The 25,719-nt window shown below is 40.1% G+C and overlaps 1 protein-coding gene across 8 annotated transcripts in view; it reads right to left on the bottom strand.

The window, feature by feature from the left end:
- Nucleotides 1-25,501, bottom strand: part of elna (elastin a) — a 287,761-nt gene extending 262,260 nt beyond the window's left edge. For 3 of the 8 annotated variants that reach the window (XM_087977475.1, XM_087977471.1, XM_087977473.1), the window contains exons 1-2: nucleotides 25,257-25,499; nucleotides 11,906-11,980 (exon numbers count right to left, since the gene is read on the bottom strand). In XM_087977475.1, the coding sequence (XP_087833601.1) occupies nucleotides 11,906-11,980; nucleotides 25,257-25,320 (139 nt within the window). In that variant the 5' untranslated portion in view covers nucleotides 25,321-25,499. Of the gene's footprint in view, nucleotides 1-11,905; nucleotides 11,981-25,256 lie in introns of all 8 variants that reach the window. The other 5 variants (XM_087977472.1, XM_087977477.1, XM_087977478.1 and 2 more) reach the window with 4 other exon arrangements.
- Nucleotides 25,502-25,719: the final 218 nt, after the last annotated feature.

Genomic DNA, 25,719 nt, shown 5'->3' with positions numbered 1-25,719 from the left:
GCAGTTCTGGTCGCCTCACTTTAGGAAAGATGTGCAAGCTTTGGAGAGGGTGCAGAAAAGATTTACCAGGATGTTGCCTGGAATGGAGAATAGGTCGTACGAGGATAGGTTGAGAGTGCTAGGCCTTTTCTCGTTGGAACAGCGAAGGATGAGGGGTGACTTGATGGAGGTTTATAAGATGATCAGAGGAATAGATAGAGTAGACAGTCAGAAACCTTTTCCCCGAGTGCAACAGTGTGTTACAAGGGGACATAAATTTAAGGTGAAGAGTGGAAGGTATAGGGGAGATGTTAGGGGAGATGTCAGGGGTGGGTCCTTTACCCAGAGAGTGCTGGGGGCATGGAATGCGCTGCCTGTGGGAGTGGTAGAGTCAGAATCTTTGGTGACCTTTTAGTGGCAATTGGATAGGTACATTGATGGGTGCTTAAGCTAAGACAAATGTTCGGCACAACATCGTGGGCCGAAGGGCCTGTTCTGTGCTGTATTGTTCTATGTTCTACGCAGAGCAGTGAAAAATCACCTATACAGTGTATTCAAAAAGAACGGGTTCCCAATGAACACATTCCACCGATTTTTCTCAGCAACAAACCCCAACAAGCAGACAAAACACCTCCCAGTTACCCTAGCCACTCTCCCCTACATCAAAGACATTTTGGAAATGACTGCCAGACTACTCAGACCTCTTGGCATCATAGTAGCCCACAAACCTACCAACACACTAAAACAGCAGCTAATGAACTTGAAAGACCTTCTACAGACATCAAGCAAAACTAATGTCATTTACAAACTACCTTGCACGAACTGTAACAAACACTACATTGTACAAACAGGCAGAAAACTAGCTACCAGGATACACTAACATCAACTAGCCATGAAAAGACATGACCCACTCTCACTAGTAACCTTACGTACAGATGATGAAGGACACCACTTCGACTGCGACAACGCATCCATCCTAGGACAAGCCAACCAGAGACATGCATGAGAATTCCTAGAAGCATGGCATTCCAACCAGAACTTGATCAACAAACACATCGACTTGGATTGCATTTACCACCCCCAGAGAGAAAAAACACACAGGAAATGACATCACCACAGGAAATGATGTCACCAACCCAAGGAATCCTAAACACAAATAGAAAGCAGGCCATACCATCAGTGCTTCATCTGGAGACTCACTGATGTTACCTATGGTGACAAAAGGTCTGAAAATGAACCTTCCAGCTCAGCAAGCAAACCTACATCCAGAACCTCAACCTGAGCTACAAATCTTCTCAAAACTTGCTAATTACAACGATAAGCCCAGAATTAGAGACCACTCAGTTTAATGTCAGAGATGAGGAACTTCGAGAAATAATTATTTTGAATTGAGTTTGTGGACACATGGAAAAAGGTGATTGATTAGCAACAGCTAACATGGTTTTCTAAAGGGGAATTTGTGTTTCAGTAATGGTTTTTTTGAAACGGTAACAAGGGGTTGATGAGTGTAACACTGGGATGCAGTCACCTAGTGATATTATTGTTAGGCTGTCAATCCAGAGACCCAGGTTTGAATCCCACCACAACAGATAGTAGAATCTGGATTTAAGAGTCTAATGATGACCATGGTTGATTGTCAGAAGAACCCATCTGGTTTATTAATGTCCTTTAGGGAAGAAAACTGCCTTGTAACTTCAGACTGATAGCAATGTGGTTAACTCTTAAATGCCCTCTGGGCACTAAATACTGGCCTAGTCAGTGACGCCCTCATTCCATGAATGAATTTAAAAAGTGGACTTCTAGAAAGCTTTTGATACAGGGCTACAACTGACTTGAGTTGAGAAAGAAATTATACCTCAAGATTTAAAAAGGAATAGTAGCAACATAGATACAAAATTGATAATGCGATGGGACACAGTAATGGTCAATGAATATTTTTCCCGATTGCAGGAAGGCTTTTGAAAAGTTCTCCAGGGGTCAGTATTGAGGTGCTTGCTTTTCTTGACATGTGTAAATGACCCAGATCTTGGTGTGCAGGGGACAATTTTGAAGTTTATGGAAAACATGCAACTTGGAAACCTTGTAAACTGCAAGGAAGACAGTGTAGAACTTAACAAAAAGGATGTTGCCAAGTTGGTGGAGCAGGTAAACAAGTAACAGATGAGGTTCAAGCCAGAATTGTGAGGCAATGCATTTCAAACACCTTATACTATATAGAGATAGAATTTTAAAGGGGTGAAGGATCATTGGGAACCTGGGTGTATGCATAGATCCGTGAAGTTGACAGGACAGGTGGAGAGAACAGTTAAAGCAAGCAGTATCCTGGACTTTGTTAATAATGTTAAAAATCACACAACACCAGGTTATTGTCCAACAGGTTTAATTGGAAGCACACTAGCTTTTGGAGCGACGCTCCTTCATCAGGTGATTGTGGAGGGCTCGATCATAACACAGAATTTATAGCAAAAATTTGCAGTGTGACGTAACTGAAATTATACATCAAAAAATTGATTCTGTTAAGCCTTTCATCTGTTAGAATACAGTGATAGTTTCACTTCTTTCATGTGTAAATCACAAAACCCTTTTTTTCTCAAGTTGCATTTCTCGGGTTAGCTGTTAACAATCGTGATAGCTAGACAATATATTGAAGGTGTTGGCCCCCTGTGTTCTCTGTCTATGACCTGATGTTTAGATTGATTCTAATCTAAAAAGTGAGATAACAGTTGTACATAAATTCATGCAGTTTTTGAACAAAGTGCAATGTAACTCTGCAAGTACAAATTCACCCCACAAAATATGTGTGTGCATGTGGGTCTTTGTCTGTCTGTGTGTGTGTCTGTCTGTCTGGGGTGGGGGTTGAGAGTGTGAGAATGTGTGTGTGTGTGCACGCACACACAGAGTGTCTTAAGTCTGTGAGGGAGTGCATGTGGGAGTGTGTGTGTGAGAGAATGTGTGTGTGAGAGAATGTGTGTGTGTGTGTTGCAATGGTGATCACCTGTAGTGTGACATGAACCCAAGGTCCCGGTTGAGGCCCTCCCTACGGGTACCGAACTTAGCTATCAGCCTCTGCTCGGCCACTTTCCTCTGCTGCCTGTCCCGAAGTCCACCTTGGAGGATGGTCATTATTTGTTAATAATGACACGGTAGAGAGTACAAGCGCATGGATGATGCTGAACTTGTAAAAGATACTGATTATACCTCAGCCAGAGTATTGTAGAACACTTCTGGACATTACACTTTAGGAAGGATGTGAAAAAGATTTACAAGAATGGGAACTTTAATTATGAGAACAGAATGGACTGCCTGAGAGAAGTCCAAGAGGTGATCTATTAAGATTGCAAAAAAAAAAGGGGGGCCGGATAGAGTAGATAAGGTGAACCTGTTCCCATTTATAAAAGGATCAAGAATGAGAGGGTACAGATTTAAAATGATTTGCAAAAGAAGCAGATGAGAGGTGAGAAAAAAAAAACACCTTTCCACACAAGTGATTTGGATCTGGAATGCACTGCCTGGAAGTATAATGCAGGCAAGTTCAATTGAGGCATTCAAGAAGGCATTGATAATTATTTAAAGAGAAATAACATGCAAAGGTAAATGGAAAAAACAGGACAATGGCACTCAGTTATGACGTTTATTTAAATAACCAGTACAAATATGACAGGCTGAATAGCTTCCTTCTACAATATTTCTGTTACACTGAACTAATTTAGACTGAATTAATTAAAAAGGTGCAATACTGATGTAGTTCTTTTACATACATCAGGAATTTCTCCCAGTTCTCTTGACAATTTGTCACAATTAGGATAATTGAAATCCCAATTTTTGTTACTTTGTAGTTCTTGTATTTTCTGCAATTTACCTTCTTATTTGCTGGTATCTCTAACACTGGTATTTGGTGACTGATAGCATATATTCAGTAACATTGGCTCTATTGTTCCTTAAGCATAGCCAAATAAGCTTTGGCTTCTCAACTATAGTCTCTCTCCAGCAGTGTAATATTTTCCTTATCAATATCCTCATCCTTTTCTCCAGTAATCTCTCCTGAATACTTTGCAGCCAACATATTCAAGTTCCTAGTCCTTCCTATTTTGAGCCAGATGTCTTAGTGCCATACTCTCACTCAGTCTTGAGAGAGTGTGTGCTTGCAACTCAACCTTATTTATGACACATTTACATATGCAAAGTATGATCTAAACCAGTCTTTGGGGTTAGATGTGAAGCAATCTGTATTGTCCCTCATTTCTAAATTGTACTTGTTTGCTATTTGCCTCTGTATTCCATTTTATTATTTTTAATGCTTCATCTTGGTGCCCAATCCCATACATCTTATGTCTTCAAAAAGTCGCTCCTAGATCAGGAATTTTTTTTGTCCCTTATATACCATTTCTCCAGCCAGACAGTAAATCATTTTTATTAATCCAATATTCAAAAGCCTTCAAGGTCCCGTTTTTTTTGAAAAAAAGTCTCTTGATACAGTATCTTACCTATGGTAAGATATACTAGGGGTGCAATAAAGTTTCCCGGAATGAATGGATTGTCCTACAAGGAAAAGTTAAATAGAAGATGTTACAAGCTATGGTAACATTGACAGCCACGGAGAGTGCATGCTTCATGGATACAGTAGGCAATGGGTTCTTTTACACAAAGCTACAGAGATCTAAAATAATCTACTTGCAGCAGTGCATTTTTATCCCCAAAGGAACTGCTCGTCACATGGGTACAAAAATGATTTCCATGCCTAAGCACCATGTTCTAGATATACACCACTCAGTACATAAAACTAGCTAAATTGTGCAAGCACAGAAAGCTTTACAGAAGAAGAAGTTGAACAGTGTTAAAAGTAGAAAAGTAATGTGAAAGCTAGGATCTGTTGGCAAATTGTTTGGATGATTGAGTTGTAGCTGAATGCCTCCTAACATGAAACATAAATTACAAATATAGAAATTCCACTGGTTTGTCAAACATGAGGCATTAATTCTACAATTAGCTAAAGTGACATACTCAAACCCGGGATCTCCTGGACAGGCAGGGTTTAAAAAAAAAAATCAGCCCTAGATATTTATTTTGTATTTTGAGTCTTAACTGGCACTTGAAAAGTCATTGGACTTGAAACATTGGGCTGAATTTTCTTATATGCAGTGAGCTATGGTGGCAGTTTCTCAGCATCTGGTCCTTAACGTAGGGTGAATTTCTTTTTCACGTGATCTACTTTTCACCTCATTACTTATACATTGCATCATGTAGATGGTGTTTACCCATACCTCAGCTGTGAAGGAAGTGAATATTTAAAGGTGGTAGATGTGGTGAAGCTCAAGAAGACTACTTGCTGTTGGATTGTGTCAGGCTCCTGGAGCAGAGCTGCACATATCCCAGAAAATGGATTGTATTTCATCACACTCCCAACCAATGCCTTGTAGATACTGTGTGTGAATTGGGAAGCCAGGACATGAAACATTTGTCACAGCATTCCCAGCCTTTGAACTGCTCTTGCTGCCGCAGTATTTATTTGGCTAATTCAGTTCTGTTTCTGATCAATGGTAATCCAGCGATGGTGAGGGTATCAATTGAATACCATGGAATGTTCAGGTGAGTGGTTAATTTTTTTTCTTTGAGTTGGTAACTGCCTGGCACATGCCAAGTATCATTCATGCCACATTAGTCCAAGTCTGAATGTAGCTCAAATCTTGCTACATATAGTCTAAATTGGGAAAGTTGCAGCTTATAACCAAAGTTGGCTGAGTACCAGGAAACAGAAGTGGTGATGAGTTGCTATTTGGTCTGAAGAAAGATAATCAGTTTCCCAGGTGTTGGTATGAGGGCCAAAGTTCTTAAATTGATAATGTAATAATGACTTAGGCTTGGGTCTTTAAGGAATACAGAAATATAATGAGCTGTTGGTGTGGGGGTAGGAATGAATGGTGGGACAGCAATAGTGAAAGATTTCAAGAGGCTGGTAGAATGGATGGATGCATAGCAGATGAAATTTAATGCAGGTATTCAATGATCCATTTGTTAAGAAGAATGCACAAGTTAAAATTCTAAAAGGCAGAATAGGTACAAGAAATCTATCATTAATGCTCAAAAATAATTGAAGTGATTAAAAAGGCAGAGACAATCCTAAGCTTTAGATAAAAGCAGGAGTAGAAAAGCAGTGAAAGAATGATGACTTAAAAATGCTAATTTGGCCTCAACTGGAGTATTATGTACAACCTAAGGATATGAAGTCTTCAGTGTGGGTGCAAAAAGATTCACAAGAAATATTCCATGGATGATACACTTCAGTTTCATAGATTCAAAAATCTGAAGTTGTTCTCCTTGTAGAAAAGGCCAAGTGCAAATTTTAACAAGTATTTTGGTGTAGGCTGCGGGTGATGCTGGCAAGGAAAGCTTTTTTTGCCATTGCCCAATTGCCATTGAACTGATTCTTAATTGCCCACTGCTATTTCAAGCAATCATAGTTGTGGAGCTGGAGTCACATGTAGGTGTGACTAGGTGAGCTGGTATTTCTCTATAAAACAAAAAGGTCATTAGTGAACCAAATGGGTTTTTACAACAATTAACATTGGATACATAGCCATCATTAGACTGAATTTCATTGAATTTTATTTCTACCACTTGCAATGGTTGATTTTGAACTGATGTCCTTAAAGCATTAACCTGGTTGCTCTAATTACTATTCTAATGAATTACCACTACACCACTGCCTCATGAACCTGCATCCATTAAAAAAAGCATAATAATGAAGCGGTGGTGGTGGGGATGGTGGTGGTGGGGTGTGGCAAAAGAAATTGTTCCCACTGGCTGAAAAATTTATGTCCTATAGTTCTTGATTGGAGATGCTTGAAAATACCTAAAAACGATAGCAAAGAAAATTCATTATTTAATAAAACATAGCTGCCAGAGGGATTTTCAGAGCCATATTTATGCATGGCCTACATAGGGTATTGGATAAGTACCCGAAGTGAAAATTAGCAGGGCTGCAGGGAAAGCTGCATAGAACTTCCTAAGTTTTTCTTGCAAAACAGCTAGCGTGGACTGAAAAGGCCAAATGGCATCTTTGAGCATTCACTAATGCTATAAATTTCACATATAGGAGGTCTGATTAATTTTCTCAAAAAAGAGGCAGTTCCATGAAATAAAATTTAGGGCGACAGACAATTTTGGCAATCATGCATTTGTACCAGAGTCTCACTTCATAAAAACACAATTCTAACTGCTTTGTCAAACTCTAGTTGAGAATTGCATTGATATATTTTGAAGTCAGGATGGGGAGTGGTTTGAAGAAGAGAGTGTCAGTGGTGGTGTTCCTATACCTCTGCTGTGCACATCCAATTAAGTAGTTGTGGTCATGTTTGGAAGGTGCTGTCTAAGGACCCCTGGTGAATTTCTGCAGTGCTTCTTGACTGATGGTACACAATGCTGTTACTGTGCATCAGTAATGGAGGGAATGAATGCAGGTGGATGTTGTGCCAATGAAGCTTTACCCTGGATGGTATCAAGCGTCTTGTGTTGATGGAGCTGCATTCATCCAGACAAGTTGGGAATATTCCATCACACTCTTGGCTTGTGCCTAGTTAACTGAAGACAGGCTATAGACAGTATTTTATATGGGTAGTTCAGTTTCTGGTCAATGGTAACAGCCAGGATGTCGTTGCTGGGAGATTCAGTAATGGTAGTGCAACTGAATGCCAAAGGTGAATCATTAGATTCTCTTGTTAGAGATGGTTAATGCCTTTTACGTGTGGCATGTCAGCATAAGCTTGGGTGTTGTCCAAGTCTTCTGTCACACCTTACTGGAAAATCAAGCCCATTTGTTCTTGGAGTCATCACAAAAGTTAAAGGTTTTATTAAGTATGCAAAATTCCCCAATTTACCCATCTTATTATGCCCAGGTTAATCAGACAATTCAAAGAGTTACTATTTGTTAAGATTAACTAATTGTTTATCTTTAGCTAGAACCAAATGAACTGATGATATATAATTGTTGACTCCTACTTAAAACTCTAACCATCTTAAAAAAAACTTTCCCCTACACAGGGGAAAAAAATTTGATGTTAAAGTGGAAAAAACTAGAAAGGCAGTGCAAAGATCCATTTTGCATGTCAGAGCTTGCTGCTCACACTGCTCTTCTCCAGATACTTTACAGGAGGGACAGAGTATAAGACAATAAGAGATAGGAGTAGAAATTAGGCCAGACTATCAAGTCTGCTCTGCCATTCATTCATGATTGATAAGTTTCTCAACACCATTCTTGCAGTTTCTCCCCATAAACCTTGATCACCATGAGACTCAAGGGCCTATCTATTTTAGTCTTAAATATACTCAATGACCTGGCCTCCACAGCCTTCTGTGACGATGAATTCCATAGATTTACTACTCTCTGGCTGAAGAAGTTTAGTTATCTCTGTTCTAAAAAGGTCTTCCCTTTACTGTCAAGCTGTGCCCTTGAGTCTTAGTCTCCTCTATCAAATGGAAACATCTTCCCAACACTTATTCTTTCCAAGCCATTCAGTATGTTTCAATTAGATTCCCCATTCTTCTAAATTCCATAGAGTATAGAGCCAGAGTCTTCAAACATTCCTCATATGTTAAGCTTTTTCATTCATGTTAACCTCCTCTGAACATGCTCTAAGGCCAGTACATTGAGATAGGAGGCCAAAACTGCACACAATATTCCAAATTGGGTCTGACCAGAGCCTCAGAGGTACATCCCTGCTTTTATATTAGTGTCATCTCAAAATGTGCCATTAATACATTTGCCTTCCTAACTACTGATTCAATCTGCAAGCTGACCTTGAGAAAATCCTGGACGAGAACTCCCAAGTGTCTTTGCACTTAGACGTCTGAATTTTTCTACTCATTTAGAAAATAGTCTGTGCCTCTATTCTTTCTATAGAAGTGCACAACCTTACACTTTCCCGTGTTGTACTCCATCTGCCACTTCTTTTCCCACTCTCCCAACCTTTCCAAATCCTTCTGCAGCCTCCCAACACTACCTGTCCCTCTACCTATCTTTGTATGGTCTGCAAATCTAGCAAGAATGCTCTTAATTCCTTCATCTAGATCATTAATGTCAAAAGTAAAAAGATATGATCCACAAGGGTCAGTGTTGGGAACACCACTTGTCACCGACTGCCATCTTGAGGAGGACCCTTTTATCCCCATCCTCTGCTTTCTGCCAGACAACCAAGCTTCTATCTATACTAGCAAATTGCCTCTAACTTCATGGGCGTTTATCTTACTAAATAGCCTCCTGTATGGCACCTTGTCAAAGGCCTTCTTGACATGCAGGTAGATATTATCCATTGGCTCTCCTTGGTTTAACCTGCTTGTTACTTCCTCAAATAATTCTAGATTTGTCAGGCATGACCTCCCCTTGATGAAACCATGCTGACTTTACTCTTTTACCATACACTTCCAACTATTCAGAAATCTCATCCTTCACAATGGATTCCAGACCTTACCCACAACAGAGGTTAGACTAATCAGTCTGTAACTTTGTCTTTTGCCTTACTCCCTTTTAAACAGGAATGTCGTGTTAGCGATTTTCAAGTCCTGAGACCCTTCCTGATTCTAATGATTAGATTACTTACAGTGTGGAAACAGGCCCTTCGGCCCAACAAATCCACACCGACCCTCTGAAGAGCAACCCACCCAGACCCATTCCCCTACATTTACCCAACATACAGGCAATTTAGCATGGCCAATTCATGTAACCTGCACATTTTTGGACTGTGGGAGGAAACCAGAGCACCTGGAGGAAACCCATGCAGACACAGGGAGAACGTGCAAACTCCACACACAGTTGCCTGAGGCGGGAATTGAACCCTGGTCTCTGGCGCTGTGAGGCAGCAGTGCTAACCACTGTACCACCATGCTGCCCACAAGTTGACTTCAGTGAGCCTGACGTGATTTGAAGACGCAACCTTCTGATCTGGAGTCAGATGCGCTACCAGCTCACAGATAATGATTCTTGAAAGAGCACCATTAATGCCTCCACTATCTCTTCATCTTTCTCAACTGTTGTCCATCTGGTCCAGGTAATTTATCCACCTTCAGGCCAGTTTTTCTACCACCTTCTTGGTTTTGGCCACCATACTCAGATATGTCCCCTCACACTCTTGAATTTTTGGGGTATTACTCATGTCTTCCACAGTGAAGACTGACACAAAGTAATTATTCAGTTCCTCAGCCATTTCCCATACTACTATCTCTCCAGCATCATTTTCCAGCAATCCAGTGTCCACTTTTGCCCTTTATATAATGAAACTTTTACAATCTTCCTTTATATTATTGGCTAACTTTCCTTCATACTTAAATCTTCTCCCTCCTTGTTTTTTTTTTTACTTTGGTTTGTCTTTGCAAGCTTCCCAATCCTCTGGTTTCCCCACTGCCTTTCGCCACATTATATACTTTCGCTTTTGCTTTTAGGCTATCCCTGACTCCCCTAGTCAGCCACGGTTGCCTCATCCTCCCTACGCCATGATTAATCTTTCCTCGGGATGAATCTCTGCTGTCTTTCCTGAATTACTTCAAGAAATTCCTGCCACTGCTGTTCCACAGGTCCCCAAATTGTGAAGTAACTTGCTCAAAATAACCTGGCTTTCTTCAAGTGAAAGAAAGAAGATTGAACTGGCAGCATTTCAAGATCAAAGTTTTTCCTTTTAGAAGGAACTTTACTTCTGAGGAATATTACAAAAATAGTTTTGCTTCATTGTATTGGTTAAAGAGGATGGGAAGTTCCATACATAGTCTAAAACATATATGTTTTAAAATAAAAGCAAATCAATCAAAGGTCAGAACTTCCTCTTTCATAGTCTGGAGTTAGGGGGTTTTGATTTAGTCAGTAAATATGAAGTAGCACCAACCCCTTAACTAACTGCTTGTTCAAAATTATGATTGAAAGGCAGTTGGATTTGGCATACACAGAGTCATGTCACCAAGCCCCCCTTTGTTAGAGTTTACCAGTCTCTGTGGCAGTTTATAACTCAACATTTGCATTGCAGTCCTATCAGGAGGTACATGAATCATTGATTGTCTAGCTGACCTACTTAAGGTTTCTGGAAGAGTACCAAGTCCAGACACATTTTTGTTGGGCAGTTTAATGTGATTTCTGAAACTGTCACTCGTGTATATGTGCTAAGGTTGTTTTTGTTAATCCATTGTGACAGTTAACAAGTAATAAAATTGCTCTTCCTTTTGTTCAAGAAAACCTGGTAAATTGTTTCCTTATTGGTTTATGCCAAAAAAGTTAAACTACATTGGAGTTGAAGTGATGTATAATTGCATGCTAAGAACATTAAGTTTTTGTGGCCAACAGAAGTGACTGAAAAGAGGGAAACTTGGTCATAATAGGTTACATCAGGAAGCTTCAGTCATTGTAAGAAGCTCAAGAAAATACCTCTGCAAAATTAACATTAAATTTACATTCCAATGTAGTGTTTGTTACAAACAAAAAATACCATGCAAGGACTGCAACAAACACTACATTGGACAAACAGGCAGAAAACTAGCCACCTGGATACATGAACATCAACTAGCCACAAAATGACATGACCCTCTCTCTCACTAGTATCCTGACATACAGATAAGGAAGGACACCACTTCGAGTGGGACAACACTCCATCCTAGGACAAGCCAAACAAAGACACACGAGAACTCCTCGAAGCATGCCATTCCAACCACAACTCTATCAACACAGAGTTAGACACATCAAACACCCCCTGAGAAAAACAGGAAGTGACTTCACCACAGGAAATGTCACCAACCCAAAGAAACCCAAACATATAAATAGAAAGCAGGAATTATCAGTGTTTTGCCTGAGGCCCACTGAAGATGTTGCCTAGTAGGGTGACGAAACATCTGGAAATGAACCTTCCAGCTCAGCAAGCAAACCTACATGCACCATTCTGAAGGCACCACTTACCAGTGCTGCGAAAATATGAACTTGGAAGAAAGAGGCGTCCTAGTATTCCTTGAACTCCAGCTGCTCCAGGAACACCTAACAAACCATAAAGAGAATTATAAAATGGTTTCCAATTCTTCAAAACAAAACCAAATTTACATTTTTTTCCACTTTGTTCAATGCTAATAAAAAAGCTGATGCATTCAGAGAATACTGAATGAGCCAGATCATATCTTATGCAGAATACACGGTTTTGAAAAACTAAAATGGGTAATATGATAATTAACAATATTCCAAGATTAAATGGAAATGAAGGAAACTATAATAGCTTGAGCAAAACAAGCAAGCAATAATGACTGAAACAAAAACAGAAATTAGTGAGGTTTGAGAAGATTTGTAGCTCAGGTTGAGGTTTTGGATGTCGGTTGCTTGTGGAGCTGGAAGATTAATTTTCAGACATTGTCAGCATACTAAGTAACATCATCAGTGAGCCTCTGGATAAAGCACATAACCCACTTCCTATTTGTGTGTTTAGGTTTCCTTGGGTTGGTGATATCATTTGATTCTCTCAGGAGATGGTAAATGGGATCCAAGTCAATGTTTTTGTTGATAGAGTTCTGGTTGGAATGCCATACTTCTAGGAATTAGAGTGTCTCTGTTTGGCCTGTCCTGGGATGGATAGATGAAGTGGTATCTTTTCTCATCTATATGTAAGGTTACTAGAGAGAGTGGGTCATGTCTTTTCATGGTTAGTTGATGTTAGTGTATCCTGGTAGCTAGTTTTCTGCCTGTTTGTCCAATGTAGTGTTTGTTACAGTTCGTGCAAGGTAGTTTGTAAATGACATTAGTTTTGCTTGATGTCTGTAGAAGGTCTTTCAAGTTCATTAGCTGCTGTTTTAGTGTGTTGGTAGGTTTGTGGGCTACTATGATGCCAAGAGGTCTGAGTAGTCTGGCAGTCATTTCCAAAATGTCTTTGATGTAGGGGAGAGTGGCTAGGGTAACTGGGAGGTGTTTTGTCTGCTTGTTGGGGTTTGTTGCTGGAGAAAAAAAAAAAAATTAAAAACCGGTGGAATGTGTTCATTGGGAACCCGTTCTTTTTGAATACACTGTATAGGTGATTTTCCTCTGCTCTGCATAGTTCCTCAGTGCTGCAGTGTGTGGTGCCTTGTTGAAATAATGTTCTAATGCAGCTTTGCTTCTGTAGTTCAGTATGTGATGCTTTCCTGTAGATGCTAGTTTGAAGTTCCCCAATGGCTGTTCGCTCTACTGCGACATTTAGAAATGTCCTCCTCTTTAGTGAATTTTGTGCCAGTAAGGGCATTATTGATGGTCTTGAAGGTTTCCTCTAATTTGTTTCATTTAGTGATGACAAAGGGGTCATCCATGTAGCAAATCCAAAGTTTGAGTTAGATGGTTGGCAGAGCTGTTTGTTCATGTCCCTGCATTACTGCCTCAAAGAACTCTGATATCGGCGATCCCATGGGTGTTCCGTTGGTTTGTCTGTAGATTTTGTTGTTGAAAGTGAAGTAACGCATAGGTCCACCAGCTTGCTGACATTGTCCTTGCTGATTAAGTTTTGGTGGTGTTTGGTGCGTGTCTTTGGTTCTTCTAATAATGTAGTCAGTGTTTCCACAGGGCGACTATGTCAAAGGAGACCATTATTTCATCCTCTATCTTGGTGTCTTTGATGGTCTTCAGGAATTCTTGGGTGGAGTGGATGGAGTTCAACAACAAAACCTAGAGACAAACACGGAACACCCGTGGGATCTCGGATATCAGGGTTCTTAGGAGAGACAGTAATGCAGAGAGTCAAACAAACAGCTCTGCCAACCATCCAACCCAAACTTTAGGTCCGCTGTGGATGACACCTTTGTCATCACTAAACAAAACAAATTAGAGGAAACCTTCAAGACCATCAATAATACTCTTATTGGCATAAGATTCACTAAAGAAGAAGAAAACAACAAAAAACTGCTATTCCTACATGTCACAGTAGAGCAAACAGCCAATGGGGAACTTCATCCAGCATCTATGGGAAAACAACACATACGGTTCAAATACTGAACTACAAAAACAAATCATTGCAATATCCACAAACGAAGCTGCATTAGGGCATTATTTAAACAAGCCACCACACACTGCAGCACTACGAGGAGCTACGCAGAGCAGAGGAAAATCACCTATATAGTGTATTCAAAAAGAACGGGTTCCCAATGAACACATTCCACCGATTTCTCAGCAACAAACCCCAACAAGCAGACAACATGTCTGGAGGCCCTAGCCACTGTTTTTGTTTCAAATCTCCAGTATCCACAGTTTTTTGCTTAAATAAAACAAAGATCAGTGAATAATTACATTAAAAGAATGAAAATATGGAGTCTAAACAGTACACATTCTACGACAGACAGACTTTTAAACATGATTTGGAACACAGTTTTTTTATTTGCGGTTTGGCTACACAGGTGACTGCCCAGATCTACGTTGTATCCCTTCCAATACACCCTCCTCTTGGACCAAAGTACGTTGTTGACAGCCACACACCATGACCAGCAAATACAATCTTTTGGCATGAAGTTGGAGAAAGTGAGGACTGCAGATGCTGGAGAACAGAGTCGAGAGCATGGTGCTGGAAAAGCACAGCAGATCAGGAAACTTCCTGATAAAAGGGCTTATGTCCGAAATGTTGATTCTCCTGCGTCTCAGATGCTGCCTGACCTGCTGTGCTTTTCCAGCACCACACTACTTTGGCATGAAGTTCCCAAATTGAAGTTTGTTAAAATTAGACTCAATCCACTTATTTGGCCATCTTGAAAAAAAACTTAAAGAACGGAAATGAATTACTTGATGAAATAGAGTGGGATTTTGCTCACAATTAACTTCAAGTTTTAACACCACACTATTGTTTCCTGTCTTTAGTGGACAGTTAGTTAAACTTTCACTGAAATCCTTTGTTGCTGATTATTTAAGATTAGGTGTGTCAGGCAGAAGAATCAATTTCAATTTCCTGCTTTTATGCCACCCCTGAGTAGGTGGTGGATATACATAAACAAAATAGACCCAGCATCATTTTTTGATGTTTTATGGTGCATTTTGTCATTAAAACATTTTAGGTGAAATCTTTTACACATCTGAGCAATGTGGGCCACAGCAAGATCGGGTGACAAATTCACTTTGCATTACTTGTAATTGGTTGCATATTTGCATCAATTAGCTTCCTTGTGCTATGCATCTTGTGTATCAGTACCTCACTTACATTATTTGCATTGCTTGTTGATTACCTCATTCCAGAATGCAAGTAGTTGAAAGATAAAGGTAGACAAATGGTTGTTAGTGTTTAGAGGGGTAAAGGGGACTGCATGGTCTTGGTTTTTTGAAAGATCTTCAGTTTGGAATCTCAAAAGAAGGGGAAAGGGAGAATTTATCCCACCTCAGTGATGAGAAAAGTGAAGTATGGTAATGTGCTGCAGTGGAGTAGGAAGCAAAAAAAAAAAAATAGATTAGTTTGAGTGTTTGAGGTGAATAAGAGGTATTGAACAGGTGTGATGTATATTGTACGGAAACTTTTAGTCTATGAACCCTGGTGAGAGGAGTATATAGTTGTAGAGGTATTTGGAGTGCTGGACCCACAGAGAAAGAGAGCAAGAGAGAGAAGAGAGGTTGGTAGCACTTGCATTGAAGTACAGAAGCTTATTAGCCTCCTTGCCACACTGCTGGGTGTTCCACTTCACGCAGGACAATGCTGATCCAGGCTGGCTTGATCTGGTGACATCACTTTGTGACAGTCAGCTGGAGAAAAAGGGACTAGGCTCCCTACCACTCCAACCACCAATGCATCCAGGACTCTGAAGCAGGGTGCAGTTTTGCCTTTCCTGTGGGTCATGTGATGAATATGGAGGCTGAAGCGAACAGTAAAAGAGAGAGGGATATTTCTCAGATTGATGTGCAGCTGGACTTTAAGTATCGAGCCAGAGGTGCAAAAGCCAGAAAACCTTGGCCATAGCAAGTACTTCTTGGCCATAGCTGGGAGATTCCTGGAGATTTGTACCCAATAGTCCCGTTGCATGTGGTGAAGAATGGAAGGTTACATGATGAAAAAGTCATGTCAACCCACAGCCGTGAATCTTACTCAAAACACTAAATAGAAATGGGAAAACTCTGCTCTCGATGAACATAATATTACTGCCAACTGATCTGTCTAAGAAAGTCTATTTGAATTAGATCTTTATGGATCGCTCATTAAAGAGGAGCTTATATAGAAGGAAATACAGAGTCAGAGATGCACAGCATAGAAACAGACCTTTGAGACACAGCGTCCCACAATTATCAAACAAACAATGCTGAAAGCAATAATTGCTATTACTTGTTCTTCACTTGCTAGTTTGGGATATCCTCCTACTGTGTTCATTGCATTTTATTCTGCTGTTTCTTATAGAAGGAATGCTAGGTATTAATCAATGGCTGTAATCTCCCAATCTTTATTGTCATAAATAAGGCACAATTTCTGTAATGGCTGTCATGGAGTTAAGGGTCCAAGTTGAATACGGCAGAAGGATATAAATCAATCCACTTAGCATTAGTACTATATTAAAATTACTTAATTGTGGGGCAAGCAGCATGATGCAATGCAAAACCTTAAAAAATCACAGAAGATAGTACCCTCGCAAAAAAATCATACTTCATTATTGATTCCAATTATGTATCAAATTCTGCACGTTTCCCTTTATTAGGTTTCTAGAAGGCATTTGATAAGATGACTGAATGGTTATTATGTAAAATAAAGTCTCCTGGTGTCGGGGGGTAGCATTTTGGTATGGCTGGAAGCTTGGTTGGATAACAGGAATCAGGGTAGGTATGCATAGTTCTTTTCTACTTGGAAAGATGTAGAAAGTGGTGTGCCACTGGACTGGTCCTGCAGCTCAACTGCTTATAATTTACAAAAATGACTTGGATGAAGGGATAGGTACAGTCGCCAAATTTGCTCAAGACGACAGATAGAAAAAAGTTAAGTTACAAAAAGAAGTTTAAGTGAGTGGAAGAAAGTGGCAAATTAAAGTACATTTGAAAGAATAAAATTGTCCAGTCTGGCAGGAAGAATAGTAAGGAAGTATATTACCTGAAAAAGGAAAGATTTCAGAGCTCAGTGATGTAAACAAATTGGAGTGTCTTTATGGACAAATTACAAAAGGCAAGTAGTATGCAGGTACAGCAAGTAATTATGAAATCTATTGGAGTATCATTTATCGTTCATATTTCATTCCTCAACAAGAGTATGAAAGAAAATACTTGACTCTTCTTTTCCATGCCTCTTCACTCTTGTCCAGCTGGATGGGCTACAGCATATCAATTTTTAATAATTAAACACAATAGCTTCTATTCACACACCAATACCTCTGGTGCCTCTCCACCCATGGCCCTCTCCTGCTCCACATGTATCCTACCCCTGGACACTACAAAAACACCATCTGTTTCCATACACATTATTGACAGCAGGTGATGGTGACAAAGCAAGCTATCTTTTCCCCCTTCACTTAGTCACTTGGTACAAAGAGGTCCTATAAATTTAATATTGGCAAAGCCAAAACCATTATCTTCGGTCCCCATTTTCAATTCCATTACTTGGTCAACATTGGCATTCTTCTTCTTAGCAACTACCTAAGCGTCAAGCAGACTGTTGCAATCTTGTGTAACATTTGACCACAAGATGGATCTTCCATCCATATGTCCATTCTATCACAAATGTTGTCTATATCCACCTTTTTTGTACCACCAAAACTCTATCTCACCTCAAATTATTATTATTATTATTATTATAACAGCAAGGCTGGAAATTATTGCCCACCCTAATTGCCCTTGTGAAAGTAGTACCAAGTTACTTACCGAACTGTTGAGTTTACAGACTGTAGGTATACAGACAGACAGTTTTTTTATTCACTCATGGGACCTGGATGTTGCTGACAGACCAGTATCTATTACCTATCCCTAATTGTCCTTTAAAAAAGGTGGTGATGTTGAGCTGCCATTTTAAACTACTGCAGTGCACATGCTGCAAGTTGACCCAATGACAATGAAGGAACAACAATGTATTTCCAAGTCAGAATAGGGTTAATGAGGGAGTTCCAGGCTTTTCACCGAACCACAGCTAAGGAACATTTCCAATTCAGAAGTCAGAGACTTGGAGATGTACAGCATGAACACAGACCCTTACGTCCAACTCTTCCATGCTGACCAGATATCCTAACCTAATCTAGTCCCATATGTCAGCACTTGACCGATATCCATGTAAACCTTTCATATTCAAACAATTACAGCATTTAATAGGCATCTGGAAGGGTACGAGCCTCCATGACTTCCTCTGGCAGCTCATTCCATGCATGCACCACCCTTTGCGTGAAAAAGTTGCTCCATAGGTCCCTTTTATATCTTACCCCTCTCACCCTAAACCTATGGCCTTTAGTTCTGGACTCCCCCACTGAAGAGAAAACATTATCTATTTATCCTATCCATGCCCCTTGTGATTTTATAAAAACATCTATAAGGTCACCCCTCAGCCTCCAGTGTTCCAGGGAAAACTGCCCCAGCCAATTCCGCCTCTCCCTATAGCTCAAATCCTATAACCTTGGCTGCATCCTTGTAAATGTTTAAGGAACCCTTTCAAATTTCACAACATCCTTCTGATAGGAAGGAGACCAGAACTGCACGCAATATTCCAACAGTGGCCTAAGCAATGTCCTATATAGCAACATGACCTCCCAACTCCTGTATTCAATACTCTGACCAATAAAGGAAAGCATACCAAATGCCTTCTTCACTATCCTGTCTACCTGCAAATCTACTTAAGGTACTGTGAACCTGCACTCCAAGGTCTCTGTTCAGCAACACTCCCCAGGACTTTACCAATAAGTGTCCAAGTCCTGCTGATTTGCTTTTCCAAAACGCAGCACCTCACATTTATCTGAATTAAACTCCATCTGCCACTCCTCAGCCCATTGGCCCATCTGATCAAGATCCCATTGTACTGAGGTAACCTTCTTTGCTGTGTACTACACCTCCAATTTTGGTGTAATCTGTAAACTTACTAACTATACCTCCTATGTTTAGTTCCAAATCATTCATATAAATGACGAAAAGTAGTGTACACAGCATAGATTCTTGTGGCACTCCATTGGTCATAGGTCTCTAGCATGAAAAGCAATCCTCCACCACCACCACCTTCTGTCTTCTACCTTCAAGCCAGTTCTGTATCCAAGTGGCTAGTTTTCCCATATTCCATGAGATCTAACCTTGCTAACTAGTCTCCCAAGAGGAACGTTATCGAATGCCTTACTAAAATCTATATAGATCATGTCTACTGCTCTGTCCTCATCAATCCCCTTTGTTATTTCTTCAAAAAACAAAATCCAGTTTGAGACACAATTTAGCATGCACAAAGCCATCCCTTGCCTTTCCAAATACATGTAAATCCTGTCCCTCAGGATTGCCTCCAACAACGTGCCCACCACTGACGTCAGGCTCACTGGTCTATAGTTCCCCGGCTTTTTCTTACCACCTTTCTTAAATAATGGCACCACAATAGCTAACCTCCAGGTCTTCCAACACTTCACCTGTGACTATCAATGATACAAATACCTCGGCAAAGGGCCCAGCAATCACTGGACTTCCTACAGAGTTCTAGGATACACCTGATCAGGTCCTGGGGATTTGTCCATTTTTATGCATTTCAAGACATCCAGCACCACCACCTCTGTAATATGGACATTTTTCAAGATGTCACCATGTACTGTATTTTCCAAAATTCTACATCTTCCATGTCCTTCTTCACAGTAAACGCTGGTGCAAAATACTCGTTTAGTCTCTCCACCATGTCCACCTGTGGCTCCACACATAGGACCCCTCCATGATCAGCAAGGCAGCCTATTCACTCCCAGCATACCCTTTTGTCCTTTATTTATAAAAATCCTTTGGATTCTCCTTCACCTTATTTGCCAATGCTATGTCCCCTTTTTGCCCTCCTGATTTCCCTCAAGTATACTCTAAAGATTCAAATCTCTCCTGTCTATACCTGACATATGCTTGCTTCCTTTTTCGAAATCAAACCCTCAATTTCATTAGTCATCCAGCATTTCCAACTTACCAGCCTTTCCTTTCACCCTAACAGGAATATGCACACTTAAATTTCTCTTCATCTAAACCCTTAACACTATGGCAGTCCTAGTCTAGAAAGTTAGAATCCATTACCATAACTACTTTATTATTCCTACAGACAACTGAAATCTCCTTATAAACTGGTTTCTCAATTTCCTTCTGATTAGGGGTTCTATAATGCAATCCCAATAAAACTGACCATCCCTTTCTTATTTCTCAGTTCCACTCAAATAACTTCCCAGAAATATCCTAAGTATCAAAGTAATGTTATCCCTTATCAAAAACACCACTTCTCTCCTCTTGCCCTCCCTTCCTATAGGATTTGTATCCTGGAACATTAATCTAAGAGTCCTGTCCATCCCCGAGCCACGTTTCTGTAATTGCTATGATATCCCAGTCCCATGTTCCTAATCATGTCTGGTGTTCATCTGCCTTCCCGGTTAGGCCTCTTGCATTGACGTAAATGCAGTTTAATTTATCAGTCCTACCTTGTTCTCTACATTATTCCTTCTTGCCCCGACTGCTTGACTTACTCCCTTTCCCAACTGTACCAGTCTCAGATTGATCTCTTTCTTCAGTATTTCCCTGGGTCCCATCCCCACATCTTACTTGTTTAAATCCTTCTGAGCAGCTCCATCAAGTCTGCCTGCCAGTATATTAGTCCCCTTCCAATTCAGGTGCAATCTGTCCTTGTACAGGTCACCTCTACCCCAGAAGAGATTTTTAGATCATTGGAAAAATGAACCCTTCTCCCCAGTACCAGCTCCTCATCCACGCATTCATCTGCTGTATCCTCCTAATCCTCCCCTCACTAGCTTGCAGCACTGGGAGTAATTCAGATATTATTACCCTCAAGGATCTCCTTTTTATATTCTCCCTTCAGAATCTCATCCTTTTCCCTTCCTATGTCATTAGTTCCAATGTGTAAGTGACCTCCTGTTGGTCCTTCTCCCCTAGGAGAACATTCTATACCCTCTGAGATATCTTTGTTCCTTATATCAGGGAGGCAACACACCATTCTGATTTTTCTCTGCTGGCCACACAAACATCTGTCTGCACCTCTGACTATACAGTCAGAATTGATCTCTTGGAACCAGACGTACCCCTTATTACATTAGAGAGTCTCAATACCAGAAACTTGGCTGTTCATGTTACATTCCCCTGAGAGTCAATCACCCCTTACATTTTCCAAAACAGGATACTTGTTTGAAATGGGGATAGGCACAAGACTCCTGCAATACCAGTCTATTATTTTTAAAATGTAATCGAGATAGATCTCAATAAAACATAAGAAAGAACCCACTTAGCAAGTTGAGAAGATTTGTAGCTCAGGTTGAGGTTTTGGATGTAGGTTTGCTCGCTGAGCTGAAAGATTCATTTCCAGACATTTTGTCACCTTATTAGGTAACATCTTCAGTGGACCTCATGTGAAGCAATGCTGAAAATTTAAAAAATTAAAAGCTCTGCACTTATCTGTTCCTGTGCTGTGAGATCTCCCACACAAGTTCCTCCAAGGTCAGCTGTGAATTTTGCTTTTGTTAATTTTTTGTAGATGCACTCTGATGTCCAGAGATATATGAACTCAAACAGCACAGGCAGTAACTGTGCAGATTCACTGCTGTGTCAGTTAGCAATGCAGGTTTCTTTCTTTGACCATGTGGTTTTTCACTGACCATGTGGTTGCTGCCTTTTGTCGGTCGTCCTCCTTTTAAAACGACTGTTGTTTTGATCTTTATTTCTCCCAAAGTTCCAGAACAATGCAATAACGTATAAAGTAGTAATTGCTGCTCCTGCAATTCAAGGGAATCACCTCCAACATCTAAAATACCTCAATAAAGGAGTAGCTGTTAGGGCAGCACAGTGGCTCAGTGGTTAGCACTGCTTCATCACAACACCAAGGACCTGGGTTTGATTCCAGCCTAAGGTGACTGTCTGTGTGGAGTTTGCACATTGTCCATGTCTTTGTGGGTTTCCTCCCACAATCTAAAGATGTGCAGGTCAGGTGAATTAGCTATGCTAAATTGCCCAAAGTATATTAGTTAGGGATAAACATGGGGAAATAAGTTACTCTGAGGGTCAATTTGGACTTGTTGGGCTGAGTGGCCCGCTTCCACACTAACGAATCTAATCTTACAGTCACAATTTTCTTTCCATCCTCCATCTTGGATTACCAACCAGTGGTTTAAAAAGGGGATAGCAGGAGGCAAGTGTTCCCACAGATCTGCTTCCTTTGTCATTCTGTGTGGTAGAGGCAATATCTTGGAAAATGTTGTCAAAAGAACAAGCGTTATTGGAGTCATGTTGTAGATGTTATACACTGCTATCAATGTGGTGAAGAGAGTAGATGTTGAATGAATCAAGTAACATGCTTTATCTTGTATGATATAGTGCATTCTGTTGTTGGAGATGCACTCATCCAGACAAGTTTAAACTTGTGCCTGGAGTGGTAAGCATGTATTGGGGAAAATGGAGACAAGTTTCTCAACAACGAATTAGGAGTCTTAGACTTGCATTTTTGTTTGGCTAATCAAGCTCAGTTTCTGGTCAGTGATAAATACTGGGATGTAGAGTACATCAAGTTTCTGGGGAGTCGTGAATGGTACTGAATACTCAACAGTCACATTCATTTTAGAGTGAAAAATCATTAACAAAGCATCTGAAGACATTGGAGCTAGGGCACTATATTGTGCTTTCTAAGCTATAAATCGCGCGATTTCCTGTGAAATTAGACACGTGTATAGAAATAGCACAACCCAGCACTTCGGCTGAGGGACATTTTATGTAGCATTTGTTGAAGCTGTTGGCTCATATACAATCTCGATTGAATGTTTTTTTAGGGCGGGTCGTCCAAATTTCCTCAGAAATACCACAAAGCGGTGCTGTTTCCCGCTTTCTAATACTTAAAGATCCTTGCGCGTCAATCAATACACGCCAAACTACTGTGTGCGTTGGTTCAGATCACTCAGTCTGTAACGTAACAGCGTAGTCTAGTTTTTAGTTTGCTTGTTGCGATTAAATCCTGCGTATATTAAATGTTCAGGACAAATTTATAAGGCTCATTTTTTTAATAATCAACAAGGTATGACATTTCGATTGTCCGGCCGAGATACGGTAGTGGCTTTAGGAACACTGGACTAGAGATTGATACTAGATAGGTGACAAGATTACATTTCCAACTTTCGGCGTTTAAAAAAAGTGGACACATGTATTAAACAATCACCAATTTGTGTTTTTATTCTGGACGATATTGTACTATTTACACCACCACTTTTTTCAAGACATTCGTGTTTACATTTTGAATTGCTGCGCAGAAATATGCAACAAATCCACATAATTAGGTAGGCGAATGAAAAAACTGACCCCAAAAATAGAAGAATTTGCCTCTATCGGATTGCATGAACTGATTCCTCCTGCCAGGGAAGCCTTACTGGCTCTTCAGCCTTTTTAAATTTTCGAAAATTTCAAATGACTGATTTTAAAAAAGTGCCATCCTTCGTTGTTCTGATCCAGACCAAAACTAAAATCAAGTAATGAAGGTGAGAACGATGGACATTTGAGGGAAAAAAAAGGTTGTAAAGAAATGTATTTATTATTTCCAGTGAAAGATAGCAATGCCATTAAGATTTTTAGCTCCTCAAGATTGACTTCTGATTTTATTTCAGTTGAGATATTTCTCTTTGCAACTACTGAAAATATGGAGTGGATGTTTCCACTTCACAAGTGAGGTTTTTGACAATGAAGTTTACTGTAATTAAACAATTGGATCGAAATATAAATTGCCAAAGCTAAAAATCTAAAATAAAAAGTAGAAAGTGTATCAAATCACTGCAGAAAGGGGAAATAAAAGCTTTCCATACCAAAGAGTAAACCTTTCGGGGTGGGATAGAATATAATTTCAGTTGGATTATAAATTGGAGTATTTTAAAGCAATATAAAGAAAGTAGTGTTTCCGAAATTCATCTTAAAATGGATTAGAGTCAATTCCTTTAAAGAAAGGGCACAACAGCTTGGACCATCAGTAGACAATTCTGAGCTGCAAATGTTTCCTAATATTTGTCTTCAAAATAAATAGACGATTAGTGTTTTACCAGATTGCATACCGTTTACAAGTTCACAATAAGCTTTATTGGTTCATGATTTCTATGGTTTATCAAATGCTTCATAAATTCTTTCAAAGGTTTGGGAAAAGTTGCAGCAGGTGGGTCAGTGGTTGCTTAAATCGGGTGAATGTTTGGGCTTCTGGAGTCAGGTGCCAATTCCAGCTCATATGCAACAGCGAATTAAATCGTGAGCGCCTAATTGGCAGGACACTACAGTAGAGACCTCAAAGAATGCCGGAAAGCTCAGTGTTGTGCGCCGCGCGGTCACATTTGGTGGAGGACTGATCAGTTTCATCGTTGACTTGCATTTTACAGCTCGGAGATTGAGAGATTTCCTTGTTCTGACACAAAATTGACCGCCTATCTGAACACAGTCTGTACGCTGATTGCAGAAAACGAAGCTTCTAGAGTTAAGTAGTCAGTCTGACACCACAACTCAGTTATTGTTCACTAGTGTGATAAAATGAACTGTAGGGAAACATTTAAAAACTCATTCGTTTAAGCTTTTGTTTAAATTGTCTATTTGCTGTAATTACTATAACATCAATCAGCTTGGTATTTAAATAATTTTCAGTCTTACGCCAATTCAGGGTTATAAATTCTTAACTGTTCTGGAATACCGAACAACTCCGGCAAGAAGGCGCGCGCATCCACTCATTGATGGGGCGGAGTAGAAGGCATACCCAGCCAGGCCGCATACAGGGTATATGAAGTAAAGACGTTATAGTAATAACAAGGGAGGCAAGGAAAAACACACAAAAAAGGGAGAAACAGTAAGGGGCAAACATGTGCAAGGAATAAGCAGGTCATATACACTTGTGAATGTAACTACTGAGCGTAGTTTGCAATCCCATCGGAATTCTACCGCAATTTTTTTTAAAACGAAAGCGATTGAACTTTAGTGAAGAATGTGCTTTATCAGAGTGTTGGAGAGAGTTCTCGCAGCAGAAAACAGAAAAAGAAATCTTCAAAACTCATCCAATTTCCCCTGAAGCACAAGGACCGCCCGCGTAACTTTTAAAGTACATTCTTCCTCAACATTTCAGTGTAAATGTAGAGCACATCGCCACCGGCAATATGTTATTTAATCAGAATCACTAATAGACAGTGCAATCACTATTCGTGCTCACCTCCTTGCAGAGACGTTTTGATTAGGATCATGAGAAGGTATCCCTGTAAGACCGTCGTAGCCATCTTGCCGGCCACTCCACAAAATACTAACTCACTGTAAGTCCACGCGCTTTTATTCACTTGACCCTAATTGCCACTTGTAAGAGACGGATGTGGACAATACGTAATTAGTGAGTGACCCAACTCGGTACTAGTAGCCAGATGACTTTTCTACGCCGCGGCTTTTTTTTTTCTGGTCAGTCCTGCCAACATTGCAGAAGTCTTGCCAGAATCTCGGCAGTTGCGTCTATTCTCTGTGCCAGGTCATTTGCGTGCGCTCTGAGAATTTATTAGAAAAAAAAGGACAGCAAGTCAGCCAGATAAGGCAGTTCGAATTGTGCAGACATTATGGATCACAGTATGTGAAGGGAGATAAGTTAATTTGCAGCTTGAGTATCAATTTAATTTTTATACGTTGTCTCA

The sequence above is a fragment of the Chiloscyllium plagiosum genome, unplaced genomic scaffold (genome assembly GCF_037043375.1).
Source record: "Chiloscyllium plagiosum isolate Xiang-an unplaced genomic scaffold, Cpla_swu_hap1 HiC_scaffold_31, whole genome shotgun sequence".
In the NCBI taxonomy this organism is placed as follows: domain Eukaryota; kingdom Metazoa; phylum Chordata; class Chondrichthyes; order Orectolobiformes; family Hemiscylliidae; genus Chiloscyllium; species Chiloscyllium plagiosum.
Note: the sequence above shows the minus strand (reverse complement) of the source record. Positions and strands in the feature narration are given on the sequence as shown.